Source organism: Sapajus apella, unplaced genomic scaffold (assembly GCF_009761245.1).
Source record: "Sapajus apella isolate SASKATOON/1434 unplaced genomic scaffold, GSC_monkey_1.0 scaffold74, whole genome shotgun sequence".
Taxonomy (NCBI): Eukaryota; Metazoa; Chordata; class Mammalia; order Primates; family Cebidae; genus Sapajus; species Sapajus apella.
The window spans coordinates 10,315,240-10,327,283 of NW_022437014.1; the positions used below are offsets into that span (position 1 = coordinate 10,315,240).

Below are 12,044 nucleotides of genomic sequence, written 5' to 3' on the forward strand. Positions count from 1 at the left end.
CTAAGTGTAAAATTCATAAAGAGTTTTGTGGCTGAGTGTGGTGGCTCATGCCTGTACAGCACTTTGGGAAGCTGAGGCAGAAGGATCACCTGAGGTCAGGAGTTCAAGACCAACGTGGCCAACATGGTGAAATCCCCTCTCCACTAAAAATACAAAAATTAGCTGGGTATAGTGGTGCACATTTGTAATCCCAGCTACTTGGGAGGCTGAGGTGGGAGAATTGCTGGAACCAGGAGGCAGAGGTTGCAGTGAGTCGAGATGGTGCCACTGTACTCCAGCCTAAGCAACAGAGTGAGACTCTGTCTTTAAAAAAAAAAAAAAAAAAAAAAAAAGAATTTTGTGCAAAACCTCAAGACACTGAGGAAACAATCTTTAAATATTTTGGACTAGGATAACTTTGGCACTTCCATAACACTAATCATTCTTTTTTTATTTTTATTTTTATTTTTTGAGACGGAGTCTTGCTTTGTCACCCAGGCTATTGTGCAATGGTGCAGTCTCGGCTCACTGCATCCTCTGCCTCTCAGGTTCAAGTGATTCTCCTGCTTCAGCCTCCTGAGTAGCTTGGATTACAGGCGACTGCCACCACACCAGCTAATTTTTGTATTTTTAGTAGAGACGGAGTTTCACCATGTTGGCCAGGCTGGTCTTGAACTCCTGACCTGTGAAATGCCCTCCTCAGCCTCCCAAAGTGTTGGGATTGCAGGCGTGAGCCACCATGCCTGGCTCGTAACACTAATTTTTCTACTTGGAAATGTGAAGTGAAAAACATTCCAGTGCACATAACACTGAGGCACAAACCATGCTGCAAAGGTGTGAATGCATGAGGCTTTACAGGGTGCCCAGCCTCCTTGTTAAAAAAAGCTATGAGAAAGTTCCCAGGCATATTGTCAGAGCAGCCATTCTGGTGGTAACGGTGTCCCCAAACTAAGCAAACCTGCAGGCGTGTTGCTATTTTTTGATCAGTCAACACTGCATTAACAAGAGGAGCCACAGAGGTACAAAGTTGAGAATCAGAGGACAGAGGTAGAGTGATGTGGGCAAGCAAACTAGAAGACTTGACTCCACACCTCTACCAAGGCCACCTTTCAAGAAGGGGTATCTCTGCCCAGCAGCCCTTTGATGACAGAGCAGAGTGCAGAGGATGATCTTATACTTCTGAGAAAAGTGTTGGTTACCAAAAAGCTCCTGGAAAGGCAACATCCCAGAGGTCCATTTAATAATGAAGGTAAATAAAAACTACCAGACCCCTGAACTATCCTGCCAAGTCAGAAATACGTATATAGGGCACAGCTTATGGTGCCAAGTAAAACAGAGGAGATTTTGAGGCTTAATGTAAAGCAGAAAGACTGCCAGACTAAGTGAACAGTATGTTGGATGACACAGAAGTAGGAAGCAAAGGCCATATAAAAAGGATAAAGCATGCTGGCAGGCTCGCTGGAGGGAAGACAGCAGGGCTACAGTCTACATCCAGTGAAAGAGCTTTGCTGGCTTGTTCTTGGCATGAGTCCCTCTATCACTTTCTCAGACTGGATGGACGTGTGGCATTCAGCAGCAGAATGGGGAAGATGATATTTATAAATGAAGAACAAGTGAATAATACCGAACAGAAATAGACTGGGTGTACCATTCTGTAATGCCCTGTTTATACATCAAAGGCAGATTTGTGTTGACAGAACATATTCAGGGTTGTCATGCAACAGCAGTAGTACTTAGGGAGAAAGTGAATGATGGGGGAGAGGTGGGGTTGGTGGAAGGAGGACTTTCAAGTTCCAGTTCTTAAATACTAGACCTCAAGGAACAATTTGGTCGCCGTCCTTTAGTGAAGAAATCGGATGCTCATTTTCTGTTCTACATCCACCTTCTCCAAAACCTGTGGGAGAAAACCAGTGACAGTTATGAAGGTTATAAAGGTCACAACACTCCCAAGCTCTTATCTGAGTTATGTTTTCCCTTCTCCCTCCTGTTCAGTAGAATTTAACTGTTTTTTTCTTTTTCTTTTTCTTTTTTTTTTTAATTCATAAAAAATAAAGATGGGGTTTCACCCTAATGGCCAGGCTGGTCTTGAACTCCTGACCTCAGGTGATCCACCCACCTCGGCCTCCCAAAGTGCTAGGATTACAGGCATGAGCCACCGTGCCCGGCCGGAATTTAACTTTTTAAACAAAGTAGTGGCCGGCCACGGTGGCTCACACCTGTAATCCCAGTACTTTGGGAGGCTGAGGTGGGCATATCACGAGGTCAGGAGTTTGAGACCAGCCTGACCAACATGGTGAAACCCCATCTCTACTAAAAATACAAAAATTAGCCAGGTGTAGTGGTGCATGCCTCTAATCCCAGGTACTCAGGACATTGAGGCAGGAGACTCCCTTGAACCTGGGAGGCGGAGGATGCAGTGAACTGAGATCGAACCATTGCACTCCAGCCTGGGCAACAAGAGCGAAACTGTCTCAAAACAAAACAAACAAAAAAAACCCAAAGAGATAAGAGACCAACCTTAACAAATTCTGTGAAAGATATGGCACTGTCCCCATCCTGATCAGCCTCCTGAATGGTCCTGTCTGCAATGCTGCCCAGCTGCTCATCTGAGATATTTACTCCGACCATCATGCGTAGCACCTGCAAGATCAAGAGCCAGAATGACAAGGGCCTTGGGAATCGGAGGGACTCTTCTACTAAGATTAAAAATAAAGCTATCACCATCCTCCTTTTCCTTTGATGACCACAAATACTGTCATGTACTGCATAATAATATTTGGTTAATGATCAGCTGCATAAATAGTGGTGGTGCCATGAGATTATAACACTGTATTAATGAGAACACATGGACAAAAAACAGGGAACAAAAGACACTGGGGCCTACCAGAGGGTGGAGGATGGGAGGAGGGAGAGAAGCAGAAAAAAGAACTACTGGGTAATAGGCTTAGTACCTGGGAGACGAAATAATCTATATATCAAACTCTCATGACAAGAGTTTACCTACATAAGTAACTGCATATGTACTCCTGAACCTAAAAGTTACTTATGTAGGTAAACTCTTGTCATGAGAGCTTGATTTATAGCTTATTTCGCCGGCTGGAGTGCAATGGCACGATCTCGGCTCACCGCAACCTCCGCCTCCTGGGTTCAGGCAATTCTCCTGCCTCAGCCTCCTGAGTAGCTGGAATTACAGGCACACGCCACCATGCCCAGCTAATGTTTTGTATTTTTAGTAGAGACGGGGTTTCACTACGTTGACCAGGATGGTCTCGATCTCTTGACCTCGTGATCCACCCGCCTCGGCCTCCCAAAGTGCTGGGATTACAGGCGTGAGCCACTGCGCCCAGCTAAAGTTAAAAATTTTTAAAGAAAGATTACAACACCATATTTTTACTGTACCTTTTCCATATTTAGATATATGTATTTGTTTTGGGGTTTTTTTTGTTTTTTTTTTTTTGAGACAGGGTCTCACTCTGTTGCCCACGCTGGAGTGCTATAGTGTGAATGTGGCTCACTGCAGCCTCACCTCCCACGCTCAAGTGATCCTCTCACTTCAGCTTCCCAAATAGCTGAGACTACAGTACAGGTGCATGCAACCATGCCTGGCTAATTTTTAAAAATTTTTTGTAGCAATGGGGGGGGTCTCACTATGTTGCCCAGGCAGGCCTTCAACTCCTGTGCTCAAGCAATTCTCCCTCTGCTGCCTCCCAAAGTGCTGAGATTCTAGGCATAAGCCACCATGCCCAGCCAAAGATATGTTTAGATACACAAATACCATTATGCGTTCATACTATAGTATAGTACTATTTGCTCTTGTTGTGCAGGCTGGAGTGCAATGGCACAATCTCAGCTCACTGCAACCTCCGACTCCCAGGTTCAAGCGATTCTCTTCTAAGCCTCCCAAGTAACTGAGATTATAGGCATGCGCCACCATGCCTGGCTAATTGTTTCGTATTTTTACTAGAGATGGGGTTTCATTGTGTTGGTCAGGCTGGTCTTGAACTCCCGACCTCAGTTGATCCAGCCAACTCAGCCTCCCAAAGTGCTGGGATTACAGGCATGAGCCACTGCAACCAGCTCATGTAAGTACATTCTATGATATTCCTACAGCTACAAAATTGCCTAACAATGCATTTCTCAGAATGTATCCTCATCATTAGCATCATGTGACTATATAGCAGCTAAAAGGCTGAAACCCTTATCTTCTCATCTAGGCAATGAATTAAGAACTTATCTCAGTTACTGGTTAAGAAGACAAAGACTTACTAAGGGAGAGTCCTTTGCATTTTGCCCTTCCTCATTCTTCTTACCCAGAATATAGATATGATGTCTGGTGACACCGCAGCCACCCTGGAGCCATGAGGTGAGTAACATAAGCTATAGATGCCAAGACAAGAACACAGAATAAGCCTGGTTCCTGGACATCAGTTAGGTACTATACAAGCCTGGACAATCTATACCAAAAATTCTTGCTGCGTGAGCGTAACTAGTTCCTTATTGATTTAAATTATACTTTCTGAAATCCCCTCGAAAATGTAGTCCTCTTTGAGGTGCTGCCTTAAGCCAGCTATTCCTGAAGTATGACCCCCAAAAACATAAAAATCCTTCAAGAGTTAAATGCTAAATCCCTTTCTGAGAAAAATAACAAGTACAATTATAGGGCTGTGAGAATTGAATAAGAGAATTTAACACTGTTTCACCAAATTTGTCTCAAACTTCACCAACCCTTGGGCCCTAGCAATTCTATTAATATCTTTAGGGTGTGAACATATTTTGAAAATTGCTCCCTTAAAATAAGGAACTTTAACAATTTGACTATCAGACAATATAGAAAGGCTGGTTCTTAGTATGAAATGGGGGACAGGGTGCCTTTCTGACTCCTTATATCACTGTAGTCAGTCACTTCTGTCTTTAAATGCTAAGAGCTGAGCTTTTCCACAGGAAGAAAGGGCTTCTAGCCCAATGGTTCATTGGCTTTCTTTGCCTCCACTCCTTTACTTACCTTTTTTTTTTTTTTTTTGAGGCAGAGGCTCACTCTGTCCCCCAGGCTGGAGTACAACAGTGCAATCTTGGCTCACTGTAACCTCCACCTCTAGTGTTCAAGTGATTCTCCTGCCTCAGCCTCCTGAGTAGCTAGGAATGCAGGCGCGTGCCCCATGCCCGGCTAATTTTTTTTGTATTTTTAGTAGAGATGGGGTCTCACCCTGTTTGCCAGGTTGGTCTCGAATTCCTGATCTGGTGATCCACCTGCCTCAGCCTCCCAAAGTGCTGGGATTACAAGCATGAGCCTCTGCGCCCGGCCCTTTACTTCTTCTACAGTCACATGAAATAGATTTTTTTTTTTTTTTTGAGACAGTCTCACTCTGTCGCCCAGGCTGGAGTGCAGTGGTGCGATCTCAGCTCACTGCAACTTCCACCTCCTGGATTCAAGCGATTCTCCTGCCTCAGCCTCCCGAGTAGTGGGGATTACAGGCACCCACCACCATTCCTAGCTACTTTTTGTATTTTTAGTAGAGATGGAGTTTCACCATGTTGGTCAGGCTGGTCTCAAACTTCTGACCTCAGGTGATCCACTCACCTGTTGGCCACTTTTGGCCTCCCAAAGTGCTGGGATTATAGGTGTGAGCCATTGCACCTGGCCCATGAAACAGATTTTTAAAAAGTAAATTATAAGCTGGGTGTAGTAGTGCGTGCTTATAGTTCCAGCTACTTGGGTGGCTGAGGAAGGAGGATGGTCTGAGCACAGGAGTTCAAGGCTGGAGTGTGCTGTCATCATGCCTGTAAATAGTCACTGCACTCCAGGCTAGGCAGCAGAGGGAGACCCTATCAGTCAATCAATCAATCCATCAATAGTAAATGACATGATTTTCTAAAAAGAAAAAAAGCTGAAATACTGATTTGCAATCAAACTGGTTATTTTTTAAATAAACCAATTCTTGAAAATTAGAAGTTGTGGCGGGGGCGGTGGCTCACATTCCAACCTGGCCAACATGGTGAAACCCCATCTCTACTAAAAATACAAAAATTAGCCAGGCGTGATGGCAAGCACCTGTAATCCCAGCTACTCAGGAGGCTGAGGCAGAATTGCTTGAACTCAGGAGGTAGAGGTTGTGGTGAGCCAAGATCGCACCATTGCAGTCTAGCCTGGGTGAAAGAACAAGACTCATCTCAAAAAAAAAAAAAAAAAAGAAAAGAAAGCAAACATGACCACTCAGTCTTTCCTTAGGATGAGCTCACCACAAAATTCTTAACATCCACTGAAGGCCAGGCATGGTGGCTCATGCCTGTAATCCCAGCACTTTGGGAGGCTGAGGCGGGTGGATCACGAGGTCAGGAGTTCGAGACCAGCTTGACCAACATGGTGAAACCCCGTCTCTACTAAAAATATAAAAATTAGCTAGGTGTGGTGGCACATGCCCATAATCCTAGCTGCTCGGGAGATTAAGGCAGGAGAATGGCTTGAACCCGGGAGGCAGAGGTTGCAGTGAGTGGAGATTACGCCACTGCACTCCAGCCTGGGCGACAGAGCCAGACTGTCTCAAAACAAAACAAAGCAAAACACTGTGGAGCTAAGAATTGAAAATTTCCAAATGTTTTAGAAATTGCAGTGTCAAAAAAGATAAACTTTGTTCTCTAACTTGGTAAAATGTTCATATCCTCTTCTTGCTAGGATAAAACTAATTGTGTGATGCCTCAACAGTCCATGAGCACATTTGTCCCAAAGTCATTCCTGGCCCCAGGGATGCTTTGGTGGCACTGACTGTCACTCTGGCTATATGGTCTCCTCCCCACTGCCTGCCTCAGGCTTTCTATATCCTAATAATGAAAAATAAATCAATCCTCCACTCCAAAAAGACATTTCTGGCAATCAGATTTGGGCCAGAGAGTTAACATGTCAACTATAGAGTGACTGGCTCTTTTATCTCTTTTTGTTTTTTTTTTCTGAGACAGAGTCTCGCTCTGTCACCAGGTGCCAGGCTGGAGTGCAGTAGTGCGATCTCAGCTCACTGCAACCTCCGCTTCCCGGGTTCAAGCAATTCTCCTGCCTCAGCCCACCGAGTAGCTGGGACTACAGGCACGTGCCACCACAGCTGGCTAATTTTTATATTTTTAGTAGAGATGGGGTTTCACCATGTTGGCCAGGATGGTCTCAATCTCTTGACCTTGTGATCTGCCCGCGTCGGCCTCCCAAAGTGCTGGGATTACAGGTGTGAGCCACCACACCTGGCCCACACCTGTCTTTTCTCTTCAGAACTCAGAAGTCCATATGTAGCAACTTGCAAGAAAACAAACACTTCTCGCTAAAGAAATTCCCAACTCAGAAGCAAGGGACACTAACACTGACCTGCAGACTGTTTTGGTTTCTGCTTACAGCAATGTAAGAATATGATGGGTTGCTCCTGAGTCTGCCCTGAGTAATCTTTAACATGGAAGACAATGAATGAATGGGTGGAAACCACTTTATTTTTTTAAGTGTATCTTGAAATAGAGAACTTTCCCCATGGAAATCCAATGTGTTAGCCTCCTATAGTCCAGACTCATAAACACACACACACACACACATTTTTTGTTTGTTTTTGCTTTGTGTTGTTTGCTTGTTTTTTGAGACAGAGTCTTGCTGTCGTCGCCTGGCCTGGAGTACAATGGTGCAATCTCAGCTCACTACAACCTCTGCCTCCCGAGTTCAAGCAATTCTCCTGCCTGAGCCTCCTGAGTAGCTGAAATTACAGTTGCCCACCATTATACCTGGCTAATTTTTATATTTTTAGTACAGACGGGGTTTCTCCACGTTGGCCAGGCTGGTCTCGAACTCCTGACCCCAGGTGATCCACCTGCCTTGGCCTCCCAAAGTGCTGAGATTACTGGTGTGAGCCACCACACCCGGACTACACACTTTTTAAAAGGGTAATTTTCATCCCTCCTAACCTTATAGAAGGAGAAAGAGGTGGGAGGAAGAGAAGGGCAATGCTAATAGGATGAAATGCCAGTCACTGCTAGGAGGAAAACAGTAAATTATCCCTAGGAGCAACAAGGAAAGTGGGCAGTTAGCTCAAGGTACACCAGCACAGCAGCATCTCCTTGACTCTTGTTTTTTTTTTAATATATATATATATATTTTTTTTTTTTTGAGACAGAGTTTCACTCATGTTACCCAGGCTGGAGTGCAATGGCGCGATCTTGGCTCACCGCAACCTCCGCCTCCTGGGTTCAGGCAATTCTCCTGCCTCAGCCTCCTGAGTAGCTGGGATTACAGGCACGCACCACCATGCCCAGCTAATGTTTTTGTATTTTTAGTAGAGACGGGGTTTCACCATGTTGACCAGGATGGTCTCGATCTCTTGACCTCGTGATCCACCCGCCTCAGCCTCCCAAAGTGCTGGGATTACAGGCTTGAGCCACCGCGCCCGGCCTAATATATATTTTTTAATATTTTTATTTATTTAAAGGTGGGGTTTCACCATATTGGTCAGGCTGGTCTCGAACTCCTGACCTCAGGTCATCCACCCACCTCAGCCTCCCAAAGTGCTGGGATTACAGGCGTGAGCCACCGCGCCTGGCATTCCTTGACTCTTATGTCAAGCCTAAGGACAGACTAAATAACAGCATTTACCTAAGTATCATCAGAATTACCTGGCTGCCAACAATCTTATTTTTCAATAACTGAACTATTTGATCTAAATTGTGTTGTATATTTTAACTGTCAGTCAGTACCTAAAAGCCATTTAGTTAGCTTTTATTTTTTCATTTTTTATTCACCCGGGTGCTGGTGGGCTGAGGCTGAAAAGGGCATCAGCCTATTTTGTTTGTTTGTTTATTTACTTATTTATTTGAGATGGAGTTTTGCTCTTGTCGCCCAGGCTGGAGTGCAGTAGCGGGATCTCAGCTCACTGCAACCTCCACCTCCTGGGATCAAGTGATTCTGCTGCCTCAGCCTCCCAAGTAGCTGGGACTACAGGCCCCTGCCACCATGCCCAGCTAATTGTTGTATTTTTAGTAGAGATGGGATTTCACCATGTTAGCCAGGCTGCTCTTGAACTCCTGACCTCAGGTGAGCCAACCACCTTGGCCTTCCAAAGTGCTAGGATTACAGGCATGAGCTACTGTTCCCAGCCTAGTTAGCTTTTATTTTACTGATTGATTGATTGAGATGGAGTCTCGCACTGTCACCTGGGCTGGAGTGCAGTGGCATCATCTCGGCTCACTGCATCTTCCACCTCCCCGGTTCATGCGATTCTCCTGCCTCAGCCTTCCATGTAGCTGGGATTACAGGCATCTGCCAACATACCCGGCTAATTTTTTTTGTATCTTTAGTAGAGACGCGATTTCACTATGTTGGCCAGACTGGTCTCGAACTCTTGACCTTCTGATCCGTCCGTCTCAGCCTCCCAAAGTGCTGGGATTACAGGCGTGAGCCACCGTGCCTGGCCCTAGTTAGTTTTTAAATATCGGAGATATCTGTCTATGAAAACACAATGAGCTATTTCAAGTTTTCCCAGGGCACCTCTTTTGCCTTATAACTAGGTCAGGACTCTGCACATAGCAGGTATTAAATAAATGCTTACTAAAGGAAAGAATAGTTCCTGCCCATAATAATAAGCAGGCAGTGTCCAAACACAGCTTCTCCAGGAGCTCTCCCACATACCTGCAACAGCTCATCACGGGAGATCTTGTCATCTTTATCCAAATCATATAGTCGAAAAGCAACTGTAAGGGAAAAACACAAAGTTAGTCGAAATTCGGTAGTGTGTTGCCCCTTCTCAAGGAACTAAATATATGACACTAGACAGAAAATTGACAGCCAATTAATCGATTTTTTAAGAACAACTGCCATTACTTGCAGGGCTTTAAAAAAATTGTAACACTGAAGAACTGAGAATTGATGTGATCTTAGATTGCATGAAGTATGGTCTCCCAACAAATCAGAAAACTTCATAAAAAGAAAGCCAAATGTCCTTTTTCTTAACCTAGAATGTTAAACAGCCCCCAAACATCCCTTATGTGGTTCTGTAAGTTAGGTCACCTCACACAAACATCAATTCTACCAGGCACCACTCAAGGAAAACCAACAATAGGTGCCCCACAGGTATCATGAGAGCTGACGACACAAAGTACTGCTTTGGGAATAGAGCCTCCTGGGCAAAATTGTCTCAAATTTCAAGTAATTCTCTATCACTGGGGAGTCCTGCAGATAAAGAAATTGAGTTTCAATCTGGGCGAGGTGGCTCACGCTTGTAATCCCAGCACTTTGGGAGGCCAAGGTGGGTAGATCATGAGGTCAGCAGTTCAAGACTAGCCTGGTCAACACCATGAAACCTCGTCTCCACTAACAATACAAAAATTAGCTGGGTGTGGTAGTGGGCACCTGTAATCTCAGCTACTCAAAAGACTGAGGCAGGAAAATCACTTGAACCTTGGGAGGAGGAGATTGCAGTGAGCTGAGGTTGTACCACTGTATCCCAGCCTGGGTGACAGAGTGAGACTCTGTCTCAAAAAAAAAAAAGAAATTGAGTTTCAAATAAATATGATGGCTCAGATGGTCTCCTGGCCTTATCATGTTTCTTTCTCTTTAAGCCTTCTAGAAACTAGGATATATGAGAACTTTGCTTGGGTCCATATGAGAGAGAAATCAGAAGAACAAAATCATTAAATTTTTACCATGCTGCTGAAAGGCTACCAACAGAATAGGGTAATAACACTGGGTGATTTTATAGGTGCCATGAGAAAAATTCACCCTGAGGACATGAATGTCTTCTCCCACAACTGAATTTAGCATGGTTTTTAGGTTTTGAATCACCTGAAGAATGCCACTAAGACTGTGGATCATAAATAGGGTGTCGCAAATACTAAAAGGCCCAAATCCACTGCTCTAGAGCTATTAAGATTTATACTGTCCTTAGGAACTCACTATCTCATGCAGGAGAGCAATACACATGACCCCTAAGCTCTACAACACATCCAAAATGCGGGGGTAACAAAGTGTATGGCAGATGCAGCTTTTTAGTGGAGCTGGGGAAACATCAAGGAGAGGTTACATTTGAACAAGGCCTTGAAAGACAAATAAAAATGTGACAAGGGGTGGGCATTCCAAAGAGCTATTATTAGGCACAAAGGCATGAGAACATGGATTCATATCTACAGGTTTAAATATCCTTGCCGGCGGTGGTGACTCATGCCAGTAATCCCAGCACTTTGGGAGGCCAAGGCAGGTGGATTACCTGAGGTTGGGAGTTCGAGACCAGCCTGACCAACATGGAGAAACCCCATCTCTACTAAAAATACAAAAAAATTAGCCAGGCATGGTGGTGCATGCCTGTAATCCCAGCTACTTGGGAGGCTGAGGCAGGAGAATTGCTTCAACCTGGGAGGCAGAAGTTGAGATGAGCCCAGATTGCACCATTGCACTCCAGCCTGGGCAACAAGAGTGAAACTCCGTCTCAAAATAATAATAATAATAAAGAAAGAAAATAAATATCCCTGCCCTCCAAAATAAAAGGGTGAGTACACTAAAAGATGAAGTAAAAATAGACAAGGCACGGTGGCTCACACCTATAATCCTGGCACTTTGGGAGGCCAATCCACTTTGGTGGATTGCCTGACCTCAGGAATTCGAGACCAGCCTGGGCAACAAGGTGAAACCTTGTCTCTACTAAAATACAAAAAATTAGCCGGGGGTGGCAGCATGTGCCTGTAGTCCTAGCTACTTGGGAGGCTGAGGCAGGAGAACTGCTAGAACGTGGGAGGCAGAGGTTGCAGTGAGCTGAGATCATGCCACTGCACTCCAGCTTTGGTGACAGAGCGAGACTCTGTCAAAAAAAAATAAATAAATAAATAAAAATAATTTTAAAATCTAATTTAGTCTTTGTAAGTTATATATCAGAATTCTGGAGAAAGGAAGTAGCTAGAAGAGACTTTCTGATTTTTTTTTTTTTTTTTTTGGTTTGTTTAATTTGGTTATCTTTTTTTTTTTTTTTGAGACAGGCTCCTTCTCTGTCTCCAGGCTGGAGTGCAACAATCATGACTCACTGCAGCCTCAACCCCCCAGGCTCCAAGGATCCTCTCACCTC

The 12,044-nt window shown here is 44.5% G+C and overlaps 1 protein-coding gene across 2 annotated transcripts in view; it reads right to left on the bottom strand.

Annotated features, from left to right (window-relative positions):
• Positions 1–1,613: 1,613 nt before the first annotated feature.
• The window catches only part of CHP1 (calcineurin like EF-hand protein 1), a 44,889-nt gene continuing 34,458 nt past the window's right edge, over positions 1,614–12,044 (bottom strand). For both annotated transcript variants that reach the window (XM_032251266.1, XM_032251267.1), the window contains 3 exons: positions 9,623–9,684; positions 2,497–2,619; positions 1,614–1,873 (listed from right to left, as the gene is read on the bottom strand). In XM_032251266.1, the coding sequence (XP_032107157.1) occupies positions 1,820–1,873; positions 2,497–2,619; positions 9,623–9,684 (239 nt within the window). In that variant the 3' untranslated portion in view covers positions 1,614–1,819. The remainder of the gene's footprint in view (positions 1,874–2,496; positions 2,620–9,622; positions 9,685–12,044) is intronic.